This window comes from Triplophysa dalaica, chromosome 7 (genome assembly GCF_015846415.1).
Source record: "Triplophysa dalaica isolate WHDGS20190420 chromosome 7, ASM1584641v1, whole genome shotgun sequence".
Lineage (NCBI taxonomy): Eukaryota > Metazoa > Chordata > Actinopteri > Cypriniformes > Nemacheilidae > Triplophysa > Triplophysa dalaica.
This window is the reverse complement of record NC_079548.1, coordinates 13,237,069-13,260,302: the sequence shown is the minus strand read 5'-3', so window position 1 is coordinate 13,260,302 and position 23,234 is coordinate 13,237,069. Positions and strand designations below refer to the sequence as shown.

Genomic DNA, 23,234 nt, shown 5'->3' with positions numbered 1-23,234 from the left:
CTGACGTCACAGGGACTGCAGCTGTCTCACCCACTAGTGCATATCCAACACAATGATGAGCCAGGAGCAGCCAGAGATAAGAAAGTAATTTTTCATTGACTCATTTTCAAGTCATTCCAAATCTATGACTCACTTTCTTTGATTAAACACAATTTATGAAAACAGTATAAAAATATGATACAATAAGTTGATACAACTTGTATAAAACAATAAGTTGAGTTGTGTGTTACAACTTTTCTTAAGCAAAATTAATCATGTTATAAAGGCTGATATTATGGTTTCATTTGTAACAGTAAGTTACAGAACACATAAGACGATATTTTGAAGAACGTTGACAACCGAACAACGACGGCATCCATTCACTTGCATTGGATTTGTGTTGATACAACAGAAGTGACTGGCTGCCACCACTGTTGGGTTCCCATATATTTTTCAAAATATCTTGTTTTGTGTCATGCAGGTTTGGAATGACAAGAGGTTGAGAAAATAATGACTTTAATGATGCTTTTTTTTGTCATTTTGGAACCTGTCATCCCCAGTCTCCATTCACTTTTATTATATGGAAAAGAGTAGGCCAATGACATTTCAAATATAACTTTTTGTGTTCATTAACGAATGACATCAGGTCAAGAAAAGAATTACAGAATTCTCTTTTTTGTGAGAAAGAATTAAAAGAGAAGAAGGTACAGTATTACACACAGGCAGAGAAGAGTGTTGGATTGGTCTGTGTTTGTAATAATATAATGGTCAAAGACAGACAATTTAGTTTAGCATATTGCCCAACCTGATCCCAATTATTAATTATTTTACGAGGTGGCTTATTTGTATAAATTTGTATGTTGTGAATCGAACGATTACTAGAAAAAAGGGAAGGCCCACCCTAACATCACTGGTGCAAATCATACTACAAATTCATACAAATTAGCTAGATTGTGTTGAATTGTCATATAATAATAATAATGCATTTATTTAATAGAGCCTTTCAACAAACCCAAAGGTCACCTCACAAACAGGCAAAGAATAAAAAAGTACAAAAAGTACAAATATAGATAGTGGATTGATGTTAATACAGGCATACTGTCTATAAATGGAAAGTTGATTAGGATTCTAAGTGTGCTGCTGTTGTTGCTGACTCAAGAGTCTTGAGCAATACAGATGCACTATGTGTTTGATGATTAGCTGCTATTAAAAGGGTTTAATCTTGATAATAGAGGAACAACAGAGACACATACACATTAGACAAAAACATTCAGGTTACGCAAGTCCTGTTACCATGCCTACCAGCCTCTAACCTGCAAGGACACTTTAAATTTAATGAATACTGACAAATTTACATCTTTAAATGATTTTTCACAGACAACAATAAAATGTGGTTTAAGACAGTATTTCTGAATCTGCAAAAAAAGTGATTATTTAAACATGCTTCAAACATTACAGTTTGTTGTTGAATATACATTTTGTTTTTAACTTGTGCTTTGAAAACCAGACTTGCTTACTATCCAAAATAATGTTTTCCTCAGGACGTGGACTTTTGGCTGTGGTCTCATCAGACCACAATTTTCATCCGTACGTTTCCAGGTCACCACACAGCTTCTGGCAATCCTCAGATGAAGTGGTTTCCCTCCAGCCACTCATCCAAGAAGGTTTAATCTGTGAAGTGCTATAAAAGTTCTTAGTGTCTAAAGTTTTTCTTATTATAGCAAGTATCTCTGAAACTTTTTCAGCTGAGTAATGCTTGGTTACTTGGTTACTTACGAGTGTTTACGAGTGCTGTAGGAGCCATATTTGTGCATTAAAAAAAATATTATAATTTGAATATAAATTTTATCTTTAATATTTTATACGTGAACTAACCTGTCAACTCGTGTAAACTTAACTTGAACTTTTTGACATGTCACTATGGCGTGAAAGGGCAGGTGTTAAAGTTTTGTCAGTGATAGGTTAGAGCAGTGGATTTCCAACTTTACAATGCCCCCTTCCTAAAATAAATATTCAGAATTTAGGTAACATTTAGGTTGCCTAAATTTAACATAAATAATAAGTGGGCTATTCTAAAGACAACATATTGAACAAAATTGGCTAAAACAAGAGTAATAATGGATGTATAGATCTGAAGGGAAAAAAATCCATTCAAATGTTATTTGTACTGAAGCAATTTTCATTATATCTGTGCAAAAACTACTTTAAAATCCATGTGAGTGAAAAAAAGGAAACTGTAGTGAGAAAAACTCACTATAAGGATAAAAAATATTATGGAAAGTATAGATGACTCCTATAAATCTAATTTCTGTTTTTACTTTATTTCTGCATGAATTCTACCACAAAACGTGTTTTAAAGCAGCACAGGTATGTTGCTTTAATTATTTGCAATATTCTGACGCCTTGTGGTGACTATTAGCAATGCCACATGAATTTAGTAGAACTACTGTTGTTTCTTCTGAATGAAACACACAAAATGCTATAAAATATTTTTGCTATAAATACTTTTTTTATATCTAAAGCTTCTTTTTTTGTCAGCAAACGATACTTACATAAACATGTAATAATATAATAATAATTATAATTGAATACTGATGTTTAAATCACTCCTGTGTCAGCACATGAAGGTAATATTTTTATGGGTAGCAAAGTACACACGTAAGCATTTTTATATTTGCCAGTACACGTAAAGGGCATTAATCAGCGCTTTAAGGCTACGTCATGAAGTTTGATCACGACGCGGATGAATATGTCATGTGGATGTTGACATGTAAAGTCTGTTCTCTGTCTAGCTTTCTGCAGTTGTATAAAATATAATTTGTCTGCTGTTACATAAATAATTGTATTAGTCACGCAACGCGGCCAACATTAATACAATAAGAAAATATATAATCTGTATAATATCTTATAATGGCGTACACTGACAGGACAAAAAAGTTGCACGCCTTATTGTAACGTCACAATATTCTTGTGCGTCAAGAGTTAATCAATTTGTGATCTTGCATTGACAACGTGATAGTCAAGCCAAGCACTACTTAAGACTTAAAATCATTTTTACTGCTATTATGATCCAATCGTAGGCCTGAATTATTTTCGTATTTAAATGTGAATGGAGGCAGCATGCAGCCATTGAGTTTACAGGATGGTCACTAGTTCTTGGAAATCGCTTCTGGCGGAAGGATATGATTTTTCTGTGCGCGACACGAGCAGGTGTATGACGTAAAACAGTCGGTCAATGCAGTTAACCGTCCACCATCAGAAAACCTGAGTAACACGTCTCATACCTAAAACACAGCCGCGGTATTTACGCAATTTCATCACGCGGTGCAGCTGTTCTTGGATGAGATTCAACATGACATAGGGTAAGAAGATATTACATTTGTTGTTTCGCTAGCTCGGTTGCTAGCGGCAATTGCAATGATTAATGATGTTTGGATAGGTTTAAAGTAACGTTAACACGCAAGAATTTGTCTCACGGCTCTTTTATTTACGTCTTTTAGCTGTTTTTCTCGGTATCAATTAAGACAGCATCACACATTTAAATGTCTTTTTTGTGGTTGTTTGCACCTATTTAGAGTATTGCGAGCCGAATATGTTCATATCGAGAGCAGCGTTGCACTTTAACGTTACGTCATATGTAACTGTGATGTCGTCACATTAAGTAAGAAATTGTAAGAAACGTAAATAATCTTCTTGTTTGATCTCGCACGTAGATGTTTGCTTGAAAGACCAGCTTTTATTGTTACGCTGTAACGTTACTTTATGAAAACAATTTATTGTACGTGTAGATAATGTCTTTAAATGTCCTGGTTAGTTTTATGTGTTTTGATGCCATATAAACTGTTACTAATGCCGGTGCGTACCTTTGTTAGGTGACATATGGTATGTGTCGTGACTCGTGACTATCGTTCTGTCATTGGTTCTTCGCCTTTTACTGTTTCTTCTGAATAAAAGTCCGGTTATGCTGACATGATGTATGAGACGTTTCTCTTGTCTATATTTGTGAATGGGAATTGTCACGTGCCATTGTAACACCAGTGTCTTTTCCCCACGCGCTTGTTTGTTTAGTCAAACGTCTACCTGCTGTGTGTCTGCTGTTCTCTCTGAATGGTGAAATGCAAACCGATGTTATATGTAGCTGTAAACTTTGAATGTACTGTGCTTGAATCATTTTACTGAACCAAAACAACTGGGCAATAACACAGAATTCTTGATCTCGTCCTGGCGCTCCCCTGACATGCGTACAGTATACTGTGGATGTAAGGTTTGGTTCTGTTTGTTTTTGTGGTTTACGCCCTTTCTTAACAAGGGCACAGGGCAGGTCAACAGATCCTGCAGAAAATACCAGGCAGGACACGCTGGTAGATGTGATGCTCACACAGCTGGTGGGCCTCAGTTTTGGCCTCTGAGCTCAGAGTTGACCGTAAGTTAAAGGCCAACACTAAAGATCTCTCTGCCTCTCATCGGCCCCACCTACAGTTTTCCTTCCTCCAGCTTCTAGTCACAACACATTGTGAGTCATGTACCCCCCCCCCTGTTCTCGCTGTCGTCAGAGAGATGCCACGTGCCTCTTCGCTCCTCTCATGGCATGAATGGCCTTTAGTTGGCAGGCGTTTCTCTCAATCACAGCTGTGCACTTCTGATCACACCTGCTGCTCCTCCAAACTCGCAATTTTGCATTTTAAAGCCATTTTTCTCCGTAACAAAGTGGATGCAAGTGCGGTTGTTATTTCTATTGTCCCACTTTGGTAATCCGCCAGCAGTTTGAGTTCTGCTCGCCAACAGTAGGTCAAATATCTACAAAGTTGTGTTTATAAGACATTTTCAATTTTAATGGCAATTTTCACTCTACAGTCAACACACACTAATGTGATGCCTTCAGCTGCTCTGACTTGGCTTTTCGGTTGCTGTGGGGTCTGTTGCCATAGGGATGACACCAGCGGTAGTGTTGGCGGCCTTGGTGGAGTGTTTCGGAGTGTCATTGTTAGTGAGTGTTTGTTTATGGTGGAGACTCCTGAAGGGACCCAGCAGATGATGGAAAGGAGTCAGCTCTGTTGTCATGACTATCCTCTAATGAAGCCTGACTGAGCACACTGGAGGGGGATGTGTTTGCTATGCATGGATCTGTATCCATTTCATACTGTAGTTCTTGTAGTCGGAATTTAGTGTTTATTAATGGTTTATCATTTTCCATGGCATTAGGCTGCTGTATCTTTATAGAACCACTGTTGTGTGATTCTTTATGGGTTAAATTTGACAACTTATTGTGGCAAACAGGCCCACATGATTCAGGGCAACACCACAGGTCTCAGCTCTTACCCATTTCTTCCTTAAAAGGATACTCCACCCAATAATGAAAATTCTGTGTTCATTTACTCACCCTGAAGTTTTTTGCAAACCTGTATACATTTCTTTGCTCTTATGCATTTACATTTATGCGTTTGGCAGATGCTTTTATCTAAAGCAACTTACATTAAATTATCCTATACATCTACATTTTTGTTTCTAAATATGTGCAATCCCCTGGGATTGAACCCATGACCTTGGCGTTGGGTTGGCTACAGGATACAAAGTAAGATATTTGGAAAAATGATGGCAGCTGACGTTACTAGAACATCCATGACTACAGGACTGAAATGGGTGTCTGAAGGTTTTGATAACTGAGTGCCATAATTTCCTTAGAGGGATTTTGTTGTATAGGCGCAGGCTCCCCGTGACCCGAGGTAGTTCGGATAAGCGGTAGAAAATGGATGGATGGATGGATTTTGTTGTATTGTGCCTAGTTTGGACTCAATAGCTGTGTTTTATCACTTAAGAAAAAAATGATGGAAACACTACATTTCAGAAAAAAATCCCTTAATTCGCATTGACTTAATGAATTGTGAAAAAAAAGTTATAGTGAATTTTCGGAGATGGAAACACATTTATGAACAAAGTTTGACGTATCAAACATTAAATCTGATGAGCTAAATAAGAACTAATTGTCATTTTCCACAAATTATGTCTTTTTGGTTTCCGGGATCTTTTTTTATTTACTGGTTAGTGGTAACAATGTTACCAATAACACCATTATCTGCTGCATCAACTTGATGGAAACGCACCTATTTCACTTTCTTACTTTTTTGGGAACTTTGTGAAGATATGCTTCACATTTATCCAGCTATTATGTCAAGATTTTGGCCAGATGAAATTCGTCTTCCTATTAAGGCTGGCGTTGTGACAATGATATCGTATTTAGGCTTTAGCTTGAACGTTAATGTTCAAAGGCAGTCAGTAACAGTGACAGAATTTTGGAAATGGGGTTTTGTTCGGTCAGTTGAATGTGCAGCTGTTTTCTGCCGGCCGCTGCACAGATAGACCAAGAGAAAGATGAGCTGCGTTGGCAAAGCAAAACCTCACGCTCGTGCGGCTGTACAGGTGTTCGAATTCTCCTACCCTGTCAGATTTTGTTACTGCAGGGCCAAATTTTATATAATCTAAACCACATCGACAAAATAAACGGGTAGGGTTATTTTACAATGCAAAATACCTTCAGATAGTCCTACCATTTTTATAAATAAACACATAAAATAAATTTACAGTGTAAATACCCTGTCAGATTATCCTACAATCATAAAAGAAACATAAAGGATTCATTTACAGCGCAACACCAAATTAAATTGTTCTATAGGTATTAAATAATATGTAGAATGATTTTGACACTGTCATATTACCATAGCAGTATAAAATAAACAGGTAGGATGATTTTATAGTGCGAAAAATGTAACATTGATGTGCGCAGGATAAACTGACAGGTAGGATGAAATTTCAGGACACATGCAACATTTTCCTACTACATCAAAACTTTGGTTTGTCTACGTGCTTTACCTGATGAAAGAAGTCACTGCAACACTGGTTTGTGCACATGGCATGCCTGTGTGTATGAGCACGCGTCCGTGTTTGTTTGGCACTTGAATGGGTCCAGAACGAATTCCCTCCCGGTCTGTGTGTGCAATGTTGCATGAAGTCAAACACACCTGATATAATCAGATATTGCGATGATTTTAAAGTCGATTATCAATACTTTTTTTTTTAAACACATCTCCCTGCCCTACTGCCCATATTGATCTGGATTTTTTGTGAGGATTGAGATTTTGTAGATTTCACTAGGGGCAAAGGTATAATGGTTGAGGCTGCAGAAACAGAATAAGGCTAAATAGAGTATGTTGTTGTGCCAGGTTTAGGCAAAGAGTCCTGGAAAAATCTCACAACCCCTTTTTTTAATGGGTCAAATGAGTGCTCTGTCTCTGTATGATATCGTGAATAAGTAAGTGCTACAAGGACCCAGGGTCCTGTACTTGCATAATGCGCATCCAGATAACATCAGGCTTTTCCATTGCTCTCCTACAGCTAAAGCCACACACACAGGCAGAGATAAGAAACATTTTGTTATAGTGCATTCAAGCAGCCATTCACTCTATTCCTCAACAGACTTTGGCTTTCTTTCAACAAGGAAGAGATTTATTTTACAGAAAGAGAGAATTGAATGCTGCCTTAGTTTATGGTCTGAAAAGCCTTGAGCAAGTTAAGCAGTCATTAATTTTGCAAAGCTTCCTAAAACACAGATTATTCTGGAATATCTGGGAAAAACCAAATTATCCACTGAATATAGATTAGGTGAGATTCCAAGGATGAGAACCAGAATCAGTTTTGCCTCCTTTCGTTTCATGTGGGTGGCCCAATAATCTCCCCTCACACCCCTAATGTATTTGGTCATGAGTTCAGCTGAGAAACAAAGACTCTCTTATATTAGCGGATGTCAGTGCTATGGAGAGAGCAAGTCTTTATGTTGTCTGTCCTCCGGCATCATTTATTTATCAAAACAGGATGTGATGTCAAATTTCACTCATTGTCGGTGTTGATTTTGAGAAGTGGAGCATGAAAAGGAGAGCATTAATGTGCATACAGCACAAAGCTTTCAGTCACTTCCTCATAGCATGCTGTATTTCACTGAAGAAGTGGTGTTATTGGATACTTCTTTTGTCTGTGCTGATTACCTCATTTCTAAGAATCGTGGGTCAATGTGGAGTGTGCTGACATACTTGGTTTTCCTTCTTTAGGGTCTCTGGAATCTGACCTGACCTGCTTTGAACGGTCTCCTCTTTTTAGATGCCAAAGAAAAATTGTTCAAACTCTACAATCATGTCAAGTAAGTAACTTTTACCTTACTTGAATATATCCCTTCCCTGTGATCATTTTAAGTATTTTCGAGCACAGGTAAAGTGTTTTTATTTGTTCAATAGGTAGTTATACTCCAGGCCCTGGGGGCCCTTTTTCGGCGCTCACTCCAAGCATGTGGCCTCAGGAGATCTTGGCGAAGTATTATCAGGTAACTTAAAGCATTGTGGCTAGATTGAGACGTGTTGATAAAAGCTATTTTGTAGTTGCTTTATCTTCATCAGGAGGCAGTTTGGTTTGAGACTGTTGTTAATGTTGCAGAAAGACCCCAGTATGGAATCAGAAATGCAGTACGATGATTTTGGGTTCCGGATTGATAGTGAAGGTTGGTATATTGACGCTTATCAAAAGCCTAGTGGTACGGTTTTTCTTTTACCTGATGAGAGTTGTAATAATTGTTTTATGTATGACGGTCAGATGGGGGTGAGACACGAAAATGGTTGCGTGGTGAAGGATCCCCCCAGAGAGAAGACCCTCAGCAAAGACTTCGCTGGCAGGCCCACCTGGAGTTCACACACAACCACACTGTAGGAGACCTGACGTGGGACAAGATCTCTCCTACCTTGCCCCGGTCAGACCGTCTTCGGACTCTCGTGCTGGGGGGGATACCGCACAGCATGAGACCACAGGTCAGCATTAAGCCTAACGTTCATGTTAAATCAAAGGCAAAGCACCGGCTTCTGAAAATTAGAACAAAAATGAAATGAAAACTTGATAATGGCTCTTGATAACAGTGCTTACATATTCTAATATTTTCTTGTTCATGTCACCGGTGACACCGACTATCGCAACAAGCCAAATTCAAAGCATATTTAAGACTATAGCTGTGTCTAGTTTCGTAAGGCTGCGTCCTTGTGTCCTCCAGAGGTATCATCCTCTAAAGGATGTGGTATACGGAGGATTCTCAACTTGGAATTAAATGAGACGTCCTTCTTAGGACATACTGGCAGAAAAGGAAACCGGAAGTCCCACGTTGCTATGACACACGTAGCATGCATCAGATGAGACCTCCGGAGGACGCAGCCTTCCGAAACGAGACACAGATTATTTTTGTTGTGTTAAGGCTATGGCATACTTCTTTTTTCTTTGAATGATGCTCCCAGGACACGGTTGCCACCTGGTGGTTAAACAAATTACTGCAAGAAATGGAATGAGCATGCACGACCTGCTTTGTAAAATTCCGGCGATGAGTGTACAGTATGCACGTTCTACTCTGATGATGGAATTTGCATCTCTCGCGTACGTGTAAAAAGGGGAACTATACTTCAGCCTTAACACTATCTGCGTATGTAATGTTCCCATGGTAACCGTGTTCATGTTAGAGGGATTCTTAGTGTCACTGAAATAGGACATGATGTCTTGGTAATGTCTTGCTTATGCTGTATTGCTAATTTTAGAGGCGACCGGTTGAGTGACTCAAGTCTGTGATCTTTTAACTGGATATCTGCTGGATGTTTATGTTGTCTTTTCACGCTGTCCCTTTCATGCGTTCCCTTAGTTGTGGATGCGTTTGTCTGGGGCCCTGCAGAAAAAAAGAACGTCTGAAATTTCCTACAGAGAAATTGTTAAAAACAGCTCGAATGATGACACCACAGCAGCCAAACAGGTACAGATCTGATTCAGGAACATTAACTGATGCACATTAAGTATACAATGCTTTTCATTGTTCATACTTTAATATATTACTTAATATATTAACTTTATGAATTAAATATGTTTTTAAAGCGTATGCAGTTCACTTTTATTCATGCATTTACTTTTACAAGTAGATATAAGCTGTACAGGAATTGACCATCCATCTGACTTGCTCTTCCAACGATCTAATAGTCCTTTATACCTCTCTCTCCATCTCCATTGCAGATAGAGAAAGATCTCTTGCGGACGATGCCCACTAATGCATGCTTCAACACTTTGTCTAGTGTGGGGGTGCCAAAGCTCAGGCGGGTCCTGAAAGGGCTGGCGTGGCTTTATCCAGATATTGGCTACTGCCAGGGCACAGGCATGGTGAGTGGTGAATTCCTCACACTCCCTGCAGTCAGAGGTTTGACTGGGTAGCATCCTCTCAGACGTGTGTTGTTTCTCTGATGCAGGTGGTCTCGTGTCTGCTGCTGTTCCTAGAGGAGGAGGATGCTCTGTGGATGATGTGCGCTTTGATAGAAGACCTGCTGCCTCCTTCGTACTTCTCCTCAACTCTACTGGGTGTGCAGACCGACCAGCGGGTGCTCAGACAGCTCATAGTTCAGTATCTGCCTCGCCTGGACAAGCTGCTGCAGGAGCACGACATCGGTATGGTGCAAGCCGTCTTGCAGCTGTAGAAATCATATAAGTAATAAGATCTTGTTAATATGTTCTCTTGTTGCCGTTTTTTCAGAACTGTCTTTAATCACGCTGCACTGGTTCCTCACTGCGTTCGCAAGTGTGGTGGACATCCGTATCCTGCTGCGAATCTGGGACCTGCTCTTCTATGAGGCCTCTATAGTGCTGTTTCAGGTTACACTGGGAATGCTGAAGGTCAAGGTAACGCTTTGATTCTATTTGATAGTGCTGAATTGAATAAAATCCATTAGCTTCACGAGACGCAAATAATAACATTTCATATGCAAACATTTCCTTTTGTGCTGTAAAGGAAGACGAGCTCGTGTCCTCTGAGAACTCGGCGTCCATCTTTAACACGCTATCAGATCTGCCCAGTCAGTTAGAGGATGGGGCTGCAGTGCTGGGAGAAGCCGTGCGTCTGGCAGGGTCTCTGTCTCAGGAAAGCCTGGATGCACACAGACATAAACATCAAGCTTATATTCTGGCAGAGCAGGCCCAGCTCAACACCAACAACTCCCATTCCCTCAACACAAACCTCAACAAGGTCAGCATCATCTACACCTTAATACACATACCTTTGTTTCTTCAGTTGCATTCACATTTATTTATATTTCAGCTCTTTATCGCTAAAAGCAACAAACTTATTGAGTCTACATTCGGATTGGTCAAGCCATATTTACAGTCTTTAACAGACTAAGAAAGTTATAAGAGGCAGTGATTAAGTGCTTCTCTCAAATGAGTCAACCTTGTGTGTAATTTTGCAGGTGGTCCGCAGACAGAGCCTGCGCAGGAAGTCCACCCTGAGCTCGCTTCTGTTCGGGGAGGATGAAGTTGAGGCACTGAAGGCCAAAAACATTAAGCAGACAGAGCTGGTGGCAGTGCTGAGGGAAGCTATCGGCCACACAGCTGAACATTTTCACTGCCTGGACCCACGCAACAGCAGCACTGTAAGATTACAGCAGTCACTCACTTTCATGACGAGTGCCTGTAGCTCAGACAGTAGATCATTTTGCTAGCAAACGCCATGGTTATGGGTTCCCAAAGATCTTACAAATTGACATAAAAAGTATACTTTGGATGCACTGTAAGTCTCTTTGAATAAAAGTGTCTGCCAAAAGCCAATTCAATCAGTTATGGAGCGCTGAACCACAACACTGTGAGTCATGTACATCTGCAGTAAGCTAACCTGATGACTCAGAGTTTTGTTGAACTGCATGAATCGGGCATATGCAGCAGAATATTGGCAACATGCTCGCATTCCCCGAATATGCATTATGCAGAGTCTTTGGTTATTAAGCGGCTAAATATAAAGTATGTACTGTATCTCATAAAACACATGTATTGTTGTATTCGGCTAAAATGAGTCACTCCAGTATTATCATTTCTTTTAAAAAGCCCTTTTCTGTCCAGCTCTGGTGCTCTTCCACATAGATCTGCTATTTTGTGAGCCACATTAAATGTAAACATTATTGTTAACGTTGATATCTGTATTTCTCATTTCTCCCTCTTCTAGGATTTGACACCTGACTACTCTATGGAGAGTCATCAAAGGGATCACGAGAACTTCCTGGTTGTGTCTCGGAATCGACGGAGACGAGCCAAAGCCTTATTGGACTTTGAACGGCATGATGATGATGAACTGGGGTTCCGGAAGAATGACATCATCACTGTAGGCATCTGCGGTTTCTCTCATTTGCACATATTAACTAATAGGGATTTAGTCCTTATGTGTTTATTTCTCGGTCCATCTTTAGATCATCTCACAGAAAGATGAGCACTGCTGGGTGGGAGAGCTGAACGGTCTGAGAGGTGAGCTGAGATTCTGTCATAACCATTGAACCGGTCACAGCTTTAATTCCCACGGTTTATATTAATAGGGAAACTAAACTGATCTGTGTCTTCCACAACCCTTATACCTTAGGTTGGTTTCCTGCTAAATTTGTGGAAGTCCTGGATGAAAGAAGTAAAGAGGTATGTGCAGTTTATGTAGACTGAAGTCGATTTTTTAGGTCCATTCATGAATTCATCCAAAGAAAGTGTAAATCATAATAAAGATCTGCTAGTTCCTTCTCTTCAACGATCTTTGACACTGTCAGTCTCTGAGACCGGGACTAACTCTTTCTCTGTCTTTCTGATGGATGTTGATGTTATTGTCTTTCAGTATTCACTGGCAGGAGATGACACCGTAACCGAGGCAGTGAATGACTTGGTTCGGGGGACATTGTGTCCTGCACTCAAGGCTATTTTTCAGCACGGATTGAAGAAGCCCTCCATATTGGGTGGACCATGTCATCCTTGGCTCTTCATTGAAGAGGTATCTGTGACCACCAGCTACTTCATACTCACAATGCTACACTACAATATATGATATAATATACTCCTAGTACTACTTGGTGATAGAATACATTTTATATCAGGTTGATTTGTAGTGTTTAAAGTTAGTTGTGTGTGTTGATGACAGGCGGCCAGCAGAGAAGTGGAGAGGGACTTTAACTCGGTATACTCCAGACTGGTGCTGTGTAAGACCTACAGGTAATATTGGTACAGGTTCATGAAGTAAGTAAATCACATGACTCTGTTGATTTTAAAGCTGGTTTTGTTTCTTCAGGTTAGATGAAGATGGAAAGGTGCTCACACCTGAAGAGCTGCTTTATAGAGTGAGTTTGAACATTTTTGCTAGGCAGAAAAACACAAGTCATAATATGGCAAAACTTGTTAAAGCTTTTTGTGCTGGTTTGAACGTCCTTTATCTTTCATCTTAGGCAGTGCAGTCTGTCAACATGAGCCATGATGCTGTACATGTTCAAATGGATGTCAAATTCCGCTCTCTCCTTTGTGTGGGATTAAAGTAAGACTTTTGTTGTCTTATTGTCATAAAAAAAAAATTGTGTGTGTTTGATTCATAGTACAAGCATATGGTATGTGTTTTCTTAATAAATGAGTGTGTGTGTTAATGCAGTGAGCAGGTGCTCCACCTGTGGTTGGAGGTACTATGTTCCTGCATGAGTGCCGTGGAGAAATGGTACCATCCCTGGTCTTTCCTGCGCAGTCCTGGCTGGGTCCAGATAAAGTGTGAACTCAGGTGAAACTAAGTACTGTTAACTCAAAAATTTAAAAGGCACAAGCAGTTAAGAAAATACAAGACTATAGATGATGTTTAGGAAATCTGGTCACAGTCTTAAGCAGATTGCACAAGTTTAGCTTAATGGGTTATAGTTCAGGACTGTCCTCATAGTCATTATATATACTTCTACTATAAAGAATAGTTAACCCACGAAGACTCTGTTCTTAATTGAGTTTGTGTTTTGTACTTTCAGAGTTCTCTCAAAGTTTGCCTTCAGTCTCTCCCAAGATTGTGAGCTGCCTACCAAAAAAGAGGTGAGATTCATTTATATTCTTTCAACCTATCAGATGTAATTTGCCGTCCCTCCCACAAGTGCACACAGACAGTCTACACACAGCGTAACATGCATTTGCATGTTTGTCTACTATTCCAGAAGTCATCCATTCTGAAATCTGAAGTGGTGGATGTCTTGGTCCAACATCACCTCTTTAGTTGGGACCTCTAGGTAATCCTGGTAACTAGCTAGCCTGCTGCTTTGTAACTAGCCTGCTAACCAGGAGTGTGCTAGGAATGTTTACTTTGCTCTGTGCTGTTTGCATTAGCTGCTGTAGGTATTAACACAGTCAATAAACCTAAAGCTAAATGACTAAAGGACTGGTTCAGCAGCCTGTGTGTAAAATGCTATTTCAACTCTTGAACAAAATACTACACTCTCCATACATGTTTCAGCTCTATCTGGTGGGATTTTAAGGATGGTTTACATACACACACTTAATGACATAACTAAACGACTCATTTTACTTTGTTGTAAATCTTTTATTTCCAGGAAAACGAGCAAAAACCTCTTAAGGAGGGTGTTCAGGACATGCTGGTGAAGCATCACCTCTTCAGCTGGGATATAGATGGCTAGACCACCGCCTCTCATCCATATCCTGTGATGTACATGAATAGCCAAATCTCACTTTTTTTCCAAATCATCTGCAGAAATACAGGGACCAGATATGGACATTTATTTGCTGTTCATTTACAGGTTTATATCACATTAAAATGGTGTTTATGTGTCTTGGTACATTGTATATGCAGAGGGCTTTACTCTTCTGACATTACTGTCTGTATGTAGATGTAAACAAGGAACGCACCTTTTGAAACCAAACTGAGGAAAGGGCCTGAGTGATCTACCTGCTATCACTTCCTCTTTCTCTTGAAAGATAGATGTTGCACCATTTGGGCAGGATTACAGAGATCACAAATGAATGTTAGACTCGCACACCTTGTCTGTTTACTCATGCTATATCCAACAATTAAAATCTTAAAAAGTTAAGATCTTCCAAAAAAGTTGGACTCGGCAATCACTCTGTGTTGTTTTAGTGTGACTAAATCAGCTCCTATCAGTAAGCTCAAATGAACATAAAATGACATCAAATAAAAGCGAGTTTAATAATGGAAGGAGTTGTGAAAACTAATATACTGCAATTGGATCTCTGTGTCTCATGTCCCAAGTTTAAAAACACCTGTGAGCTGTGAAGGATGAGAGCGATTCATTGTTGGCTGGTGTGACAGTGCATCAGATGGCATGCAAAAAGTAAATACTACTTTTGTAACTTTATGTAAATTAGATGAAGGTATCATTAGAATGTGATATTACCGTGCATTACTCATGAATTGCAGGCTTTAAGTCCGAATAAAGTAGCAGAATCTCTTCTGCAACTTTATGAAACGCAACATCACTGTAATGATTCCTTTTAGTTCCTGAAAAGGCTGCTGACCAGAAAAGTCTATGGTTTGGCTAAACTTGCAGGGCTTTTGATCATATTTACATGCACGGTGTATGTAAATAAATCTATATCTGTCAGAGGTTTTGCTTTGTTGTGTTTTGTCCATGCATGCATGATTATAGACATTGTAAGAACCTGTCTATCCGTTGAGGAATCCGTTTCTTAGCTACTTGCTAGGTAGGTTGATCAAACAAACAGTCACATGACACACACAGTAGAAATTGTCAACATCAGTTTATTGTTAGTTGTGGCAAATTAAATTCACAACATGTAAACGGAGATAATGGTCCGGGTGTCTCAATGTGTGTTACTGAAGCTTTGCAGGCTCTAAAAACCAATGGAAATAATTTACAGCAAGTATTTTTTAAGAAGGAACTATCAATCAGAGAAGATAAAATGCATAACATTTTTAACTTCACATTCAAAACCTTTTTTTACTACTGGCACTTATATATATATATATATAATTAAATCTGTGGCTTACAAAAAAAATCTACATTTCATCTCCCATTTCATGTAATTTTCACTGGGTAAACTTGAACTGCTCATTTAAACACCTTGACAGTTAACGTTTACAGAATCTGGGTAAACTCTACCAGTAGCCTTTCTACTCAACCTGACAAACTTAAATATTTGTGATAACTTGCAATATTAAGTGAGAACATTCCTTACTTTTTCGTTTTGCATGTCACATTAAATTAGCTGCCAACAAACTTTTGCAATCACAGTGTGTAATAGGCCTAAACACTCCGTTCTTACCATCGTGGTCCAGAATAAAAACTCATTCAGTAATGACAAATGGTTGTCATAAATCCTGTTAGGAGTCATTTCAAAATAATCAGCTACGTAATGTAAAGTTTAGCCCAAGCTTAACAAAACGATTTTTAACAGGAATATCTTAAAATTGATAAGAATGACAGTCACTTAGCACGTAATGTTATACTCAGTAAGAAGAAAAGGGTTTTCTTCATGACGTCGCATGTAAATATTATCCCATCTAAATTGACATAAAACAGAACCAGCATGCAGTATGTCTGTCCTATATTCTCAATATCTATGGTATATACAGTCTAAAAACACCCAAGTCTTATAATAAGTTAAAATTCACATAACAAATGTGCATGTTGGTTCTGTGGTCTCCTCGCTCTTGTCATAGAAGTGGTATGATCCATACGGCCAGGTTAAAGGCAAGAGTAAAACGCAGAGCATACTGGACTGTTCAGCTTCTTGTGAGGGGAACTCTGGAGTGGTTTAGCAGCCTCCGACGGCACCAGCGAGGGTTACTGTGGTGTTGCTTTGAGGTTTCCCTTTATGTCTCTGACCTCCTCGTCTTCTGCCTCCAGACTTTGGCTTAAAGAAGAAAACCGAAAAGGTAATTTACTCCCAAAGTTTACATGAGATAATTTAGCAACACTCATGACAAGAGTCTTTCTCACCATTACATGTTATTAAAAGTACGTATTGACTCTGTAATAACATGCAGTTCATTTGTATCACTAAAGACCTGATGTGTAATTTCTCAATAGGACCAGTAGATTGGAGCAAGCAGTTCAGTATTCAACAATGGAACAAAAAAAAACTAAAGAAAGTGTCACAACAATGACAAGAGGTTCCTTGTCATTGTCTCTTCAACACCCAAATTTGAAAACACGTGGTCAGAAGCCTCACACATTTTCATGCCACAGTATATTTGAGGTTAAAGACATGTCATACCATGTCTTTACAGAAAGTAAATGTGAGAAAGTTTATCCAACCTATACAGAACAATTCAGGTGAGGGTGTCAATCTGGGAAATTGGGGGAGTCACTGTTCCCCCTTTACCTTGTTATCTTTGTTTTGAGGGTCTTCCTCCATCTCTGTCTGAAGCATTAAAAATGTGAAAGAAAAGTAAACCAAACAGAACAGTGTGTGTGAGACGTGGATGGGGCCAGACAACATCAGAAAAGAAACAAAGGACATGATGGAGGTGGGGAAAATAAAAAACAGGTGTAGTGAGAAGAAAAAAAGTGACAGAAAGCAGTTAGATCAGATCAGACTGACGCACGACTGTTAATCCAAAGCCGGAAGAGAAACTCAATACTTTCAAGTTCAAATAAAAACCTTGGGCTTGAGTTATTACCTGTTGTGGTGCGGTGTTCTGGGTGGCTGGAGATATCGCCGTTGCCATCTCCTCATTGGTTTGCGGAACTCCATCCTCTCTCCTAGCTGGAGCCTTCTTTGTGGACTGCATCTTGATTTGCGGAGGTTTGGAGTTTGACGGCTGATTATTTGTTGACAGTAGCAACTAAAAAACCAAGACCGTAAACATTCTTAAAGGGATAGTTCGCCCAAAAATACAAATTCTGTCATCATTAAATGACCCTCGAGGTGATGGTTGTCAACTGTTTGCTGTCCTACATTCTTCAAAATATCTTGTATTGTGATCAACAGAATAAAATACATTTATGAAGCATTTTCCTACTATGCTAGTGAATGGTGACCAAAAACTTTTTGGTAACGAGCATTCTTTCAAATATCTTCCCCTTGTGTTCATCAGAACAAAGAAATTGATAAAGATTTGGAAGGTTGGGTAAATGAAGACAGAATTTTTATTTTTGGGTGAACTGTTCCTTTAAAGCCCATTTGACTAACCTTGGTGATGGTGCCTACAGCCTTCGTTCTACCCTCTCTGAAGACCAGCCTCTGGTCTATGTGCAGGTACTCTGGAGTTTTGATGAAGCGGAAGTGTACCGTAGCTTTGTCTCCTGTGCGCAAGCAATCGCTGGTCATAGACAAGATAGTTGCTGTCTGCCTGATGCTGCCGCAATGCACTGTGGGAGGAGAGAGACAAACGAACGTGATGAGACAAGTTGTTTGGGGATCCCACAGTAACTGAAAACAAGTGGGTCTGTGTGTATCTCACCCATGGCTTGATATCTAGGGGAGATAGTTGTCGGGTGATGTAAAACTAGTATCTCGGCTTCAAACTCCCAATATGCCTGTGGGTTTAACCTCGGGGACACCATGACCATGCCCTTCCTTATTGATGAACGCTTAATCTACACAAGTGAGCAATATGGAACAACAAGCAAGATGCAATGAATAGCGAGATGTTGCCACACATGTTTGATTGGTGAAAGAACTGGTTCACAATTCATAGGTTGCAGGTTTAATCACCAGTTTTTATATTTTAATTTTCATACCTTTTTTAGAGCAAAAGAAGCCGTCTGTCCACCGCGAACCTCTTTCACAGGCATCCTCTTGCGATGAATGGATTTGACAGTAATGGGGAGGAAAGCACCCAAGGGGTCCGGTCCCAGAAGCAAGGTGTCATTCAGCCGAATCAGCCCACGAGGGTTGTCCCAGACACTACTGTCCCTACACCCTGTCAATACAGATCAGACTGTTAAAAGAGAGGAATGTATAGAGAGACAGAGAAGGAGAGTGAGAGAGCATGCTTACTGGTACTGAATAGGTATCATCTATCTGGAACTCAGCAGGCTCGTGGTCTTTGAATGAGCTTCTGGAGGAAAGCAGATTCAGGAACATCTTGAGTAGGTCCATGTTCTCTCCTGTAACGTTTGAGATCTGGAAGATCGGACATATTCTACAAGACAAAACAGACAAATTTGGATAAGACGACATTGGGTTAAAACCATTGCAAAACTGAGGTCGTTTCACATGCAAATAACCCAACAGCCGTTGACCATTTCAACTAACAATGTGAGCATTACCTCTCAGAACTGAAGTTAGATGCCGTGACAATGACATCATCTTTGTTCTGGACTAGCACAGGGATTTTTCTGCAGCCCGGAGACTTTAAGATCTTCTGCAGGAGCTTCAATGTCTCTACAAAATGCACAACCATCATTAGCAATGACAATTTCTATACCTATCTGTCATTTATAGTCAATAAATAAATGGAGTATAGTTCACCTTGAAGAATATTAGCAGGACACATGTCAATCTTTGTGACCACCACAAAGACGGGAACATTGAGGGCTAACGCCAAGCCAAGGTGCTCTTTGGTCATACCAACAATTCCTGCATTGCTTCCAATCTGTGAAAGAGAAAATAAATCTGAATAATAGACATTTGAGAACCAGCCCAAATGGTGACGCATATGCTCTGTACCAAAACCCTAGCGAGCTGCCTACCTTGGCAACGTTTTAAGCATCATATGAGAGCATCAAACTGTTATGCCTCTAATAAACAAATAAACACATTTTATTCCAAGATGGCAGACAGACAAAATGTTGATTTTCAATAGATTTTTTTAAGTACTAAAACAGTTCCATCTAATTAAACAGGATTATTTTGCCTAATATCGGTGTCTGTATGCCATGTGTTTGCTGTATTTCACATGCAGTTTTTTGTGCGTAATGCCACGTGTCCTTTCCTTACCATCAGCATGCAAAAGTCCGGCAGATGACCAGTCATTCCAAACACAGTCGTTTTGAGGTACTTCTCGTGGCCAGCGAGGTCAATAAAGGTGATGACTTTAGAAGATTTCTCGCAGATCTTAGTCCAGTCCAGGCTTCCGCCATGACTGTCGGGTTTGTTGACAACTTGACCCTCCTGATCAAAACCCAGGATGTCATTGCCCACGCTGCTGGTACGACCGCTTTCCATTTCATGCTTGTGTCTGAACAGCTTCTGTCGTGCAAATCCACGACCATTATCCAGCTCTCCATGAGTCAGCACGCCAAGTAATGTACTCTTGCCAGCATCTACATTCCCTACTACAGCCACCCTGAAAAAATTACACCATTATAAAAATAAATAACCTGACACATTTCTCTTTCACAGTTTAGTACCTTTTCCTTTATAGAGGCTTTAAATTATTAACTGTTTAAAGGGATAGTTCACCCAAAAAGAAATCTTTCATCATTTATTCACTCTCATGTCATTTTAAACCTGTATGAGTGTCTATCTTTAGAAGAACACAAAAAAATGATATTTTGAAGAACGTTGGCAACCAAACAACATTGGCTCCAATTGACCTTGTCTGTATGTACACAATGTTAAACAGTAACTATTACAATGTCCTTAATTACATTTCATGCCATGTGTAATGATGCTGTGTGTGAATGTAAGCAGTCTGCCAAGTTGTAAAGCCGAAAGTGAACGAATAAAAATTATTGGCTTGGGAAAAAGTAGACTCTGAATCACACGAACGAGTCGTCTGTCGTTCTAATTTCAGTTCCTGGTCAGATTTGAGTCACTTCGTGTAATGACCTCCTACTTTCCATTGGCAATAAATATCGTACCGTGGACGTTATACCAAAGCATTATCGTACAGTGAGATTTTGATATTGTTACATACCTAACCTCCAGGAAGTCTGCCTCTCCCACCCGGCGGCGAATCAGGTAATCTCTAACCTGTCCTCCAGCCTCAGCACGCTCCCTCAGCAGGATGAGATCTGCCTCTATCTGCTCACTCATGGATTTTATAGTGGCCACAGAGGCCTGCATATCACTCTCATTTAAACCATAATCACCTCCATCTGAAAGCGACAGAAGCCGTGAGGTATTATGAACAGACAAAAGTATTGTGGGTCTCATCCCGTAGATAACATGCCCTTACCTGAACCCACCCCAACAACATAGATGGTCTCCCCACAGCCCTCATCCATCCTCTCACGGAGTTGCCGTAGTAACAAGTCATACTGCTCCCCATTGGGGCTGACCAAAGCAAACTGTGACAAAGAAGAACAGTGCAAGAGTTTATTAGAGAATTATTGCAAAACAGTGAATTTAATCTTTTTGTTTGTTTCTCTTTATATGTTTTGTTTTCCTCATAAAGACACTAAATGCCCAGTCTATGACAGGCGCAGTCTATTTCTATGACAGTCTTAACAAAGGACAACAATGATCAATGGTCACAGAGAGCAGAGTTGCCTGACTTTATTGAATGTTACATCAGACGCTCTAACATGTTAAGTCACACAAGGTGGAGTGACAGAGCTCAATGCAAAACCTCCCGATGAGCAGAAAGAGAGCTCAGCTCATCTGAAAACAGATCCTCGGTGTAAAACTGGATTGATGAATGATTTGTGGACAGCTGCCACAGCAGAAAACTGCCGGTCCTGCCTAACCAATACTATTTCATGAACAGCCATCTGTCCTGGTTCACACATTCCTCAAGGTTACTCACAAGTGACTGTGTACTAGACCTAAACTATAGTATGCAGACAGTTGGCATGACATGTCCAGCTGTGTCAGAAGTGACCTGCTAAATTTCACCTGAAACTATTTTAAACAGCACTTTCTTCATTCTTGTATAATTAATCGCAAGTACACAAACAGATTCAGTTTCATGATCTCATAATGACAGAGAAACATTGTATATGTGTAAAAAAATCATTCGTCTTACACAAAGGACAACAAAAATACACATAAAGCGTTACTGCTAGATTGTGTTAAAACTTTAAACCAAGTTATCAATTGATGTAAATCTCATTCTATGATCTGTTATCTATCCTGTGTTTTCACCCCACTAAAGGAAATTCCCTCGTACTTGCACGGGTATTTCATCAGGTCCTGTAATGTAAGGTTGACAACTTTTCATTCATTTGCGTAATGTTACACGTAGATATCCAGCCCATAATTAGCTACACTAACAAACATATGGATAAAATCAGTTAGCCAAATTCTTATAGGCTACTGAATTGTGATTGATGCATACAATACGAAATATGTTACTGTGTTTAGAGAATGTAGCCTGGTTATCTTAAGATCGATAAACATAAAAAAAAAAAATGAACCTCGATCGTTGATTTCACGTAACGGTAAATCACAAAAGAAATGACAATGAAAATAACGCAATTTTAAGACATTATTTAAAAAAAACAGCGTGCGTTAAAGATATTACCAATATGAAGTCAATAAACACACTTATTCTCTCAAACAAACGCGATTTAGTATGAGGCCTACCTTACTAGAGAAGTCTATGCCGAGATCCGCGATCTCGCCGTTGAACATGTCCCCGTCCTCAAAGCACTCTGCCCCGTCATCATCGCTGCAGCAGCGGGCTGGAGCAAACATGCTAGCTGGGACTACCGATTCCAGTCCCATAATCCCAGGATTAAAACCTGGCTCCGCGGTTGTTAACGATGCCATCTCCCGAGAAGAAAACATCTATACTAGGCTCAACTTTAAAACGTTGCAGCTTCTGGTCGAACAATTGTTAGCTGATCCAGCACAAACACTTGTCAATTCACATTCAAAATGTAACGCCGCTCACCTCTAGGTTAAAACCTGCCGTGCCGAGATAAACGAGTACCTACATGTTACCGGTATCTCTATAACATGTTATGATGATAAGGGAGTAAACAAAGACTTCACAATTCTCACTGATGGCGTTTCAGTGTTTGTTTAAACGATAAGAAAATGAGTCAAGTGTGTTGTTCTTCTCCGCTTGAATTATTCAGTAGCACGCTTGGCCAATCATTTTACCTCTTAAATAAATCACGTGGTTTCCTGTCCAATGAAAGTTTGCGGGCGGTGCATGTGGATACAAATACAACTTCGTTACATTGCAAATGATGCAACATTTACTGACAACCTGGTTAAAGTACGTTTCATCAAGTACGGTTCATAGAACACAATTTTTCATTTTATAAACAAAAATCATACATTTGGAATTTAATAATCATTAATTTATTAGTATACAACAGAATGTTAAACAACGTTCCTGTGCCAGGAAATATGAAGCACGAGACGCTCGTCTCGCGCAACTCATAGATTATTTGCTAGTACAGAGCAGGTGTGACGACAATATTGCATGATGTCTCATCAGCTTGGAAGGTTCAGCAGTAATGGTCATATAATTTAATTTATCCAAAGTCTATTGAGATAGTTTGAACGCCTTGAAAAGGACCTGCCAGTGTTTTAGTTGTTAT

At 39.6% G+C, this 23,234-nt stretch overlaps 3 protein-coding genes across 4 annotated transcripts in view; 1 reads left to right on the top strand and 2 right to left on the bottom strand.

The window, feature by feature from the left end:
- Positions 1 to 2,484: 2,484 nt before the first annotated feature.
- The window catches only part of hspb9 (heat shock protein, alpha-crystallin-related, 9), a 75,948-nt gene continuing 55,198 nt past the window's right edge, over positions 2,485 to 23,234 (bottom strand). Inside the window, exon 2 of the mRNA XM_056752615.1 lies at positions 2,485 to 2,495. The gene's annotated coding sequence lies outside the window, so the exon portion shown is untranslated. The remainder of the gene's footprint in view (positions 2,496 to 23,234) is intronic.
- sgsm3 (small G protein signaling modulator 3) lies at positions 3,124 to 15,430 on the top strand. Of its 2 annotated transcripts, XM_056752606.1 has the most exons (22): positions 3,124 to 3,341; positions 8,079 to 8,167; positions 8,262 to 8,347; positions 8,458 to 8,521; positions 8,614 to 8,825; positions 9,695 to 9,802; positions 10,057 to 10,200; positions 10,287 to 10,482; positions 10,568 to 10,713; positions 10,823 to 11,056; positions 11,277 to 11,459; positions 12,026 to 12,181; positions 12,267 to 12,321; positions 12,434 to 12,483; positions 12,674 to 12,826; positions 12,974 to 13,044; positions 13,121 to 13,169; positions 13,275 to 13,360; positions 13,472 to 13,594; positions 13,830 to 13,890; positions 14,010 to 14,081; positions 14,403 to 15,430. In XM_056752606.1, the coding sequence occupies exons 2-21, from the start codon at positions 8,128 to 8,130 to the stop codon at positions 14,079 to 14,081; spliced, it is 2,289 nt and encodes a 762-aa protein (XP_056608584.1). In that variant the 5' UTR covers positions 3,124 to 3,341; positions 8,079 to 8,127; the 3' UTR covers positions 14,403 to 15,430. The 2 variants fall into 2 exon arrangements, with proteins under 2 accessions (XP_056608584.1, XP_056608583.1); XM_056752605.1 differs by lacking the exon at positions 14,010 to 14,081 and having other exon boundaries at positions 3,126 to 3,341.
- Positions 15,567 to 22,750, bottom strand: gtpbp1 (GTP binding protein 1). Its single transcript, XM_056752607.1, is given in 14 exon segments — positions 15,567 to 16,701; positions 17,173 to 17,211; positions 17,471 to 17,635; positions 17,983 to 18,161; positions 18,254 to 18,389; positions 18,534 to 18,685; positions 18,688 to 18,715; positions 18,793 to 18,937; positions 19,065 to 19,179; positions 19,267 to 19,390; positions 19,735 to 20,083; positions 20,657 to 20,837; positions 20,918 to 21,029; positions 22,267 to 22,750. Coding segments are annotated over 14 exon segments (2,028 nt in total). The 5' UTR covers positions 22,471 to 22,750; the 3' UTR covers positions 15,567 to 16,602.

Bases quoted from the DNA above. Each gene is read 5' to 3' on its own strand.
- sgsm3 (XM_056752605.1), top strand. From the start codon at position 8,128: ATGCCAAAGAAAAATTGTTCAAACTCTACAATCATGTCAA. The intron at 10,714-10,822 runs GTAACGCTTTGA...TGTGCTGTAAAG, and splicing joins TGGGAATGCTGAAGGTCAAG to GAAGACGAGCTCGTGTCCTC. The intron at 12,827-12,973 runs GTATCTGTGACC...TGTTGATGACAG, and splicing joins CTTGGCTCTTCATTGAAGAG to GCGGCCAGCAGAGAAGTGGA.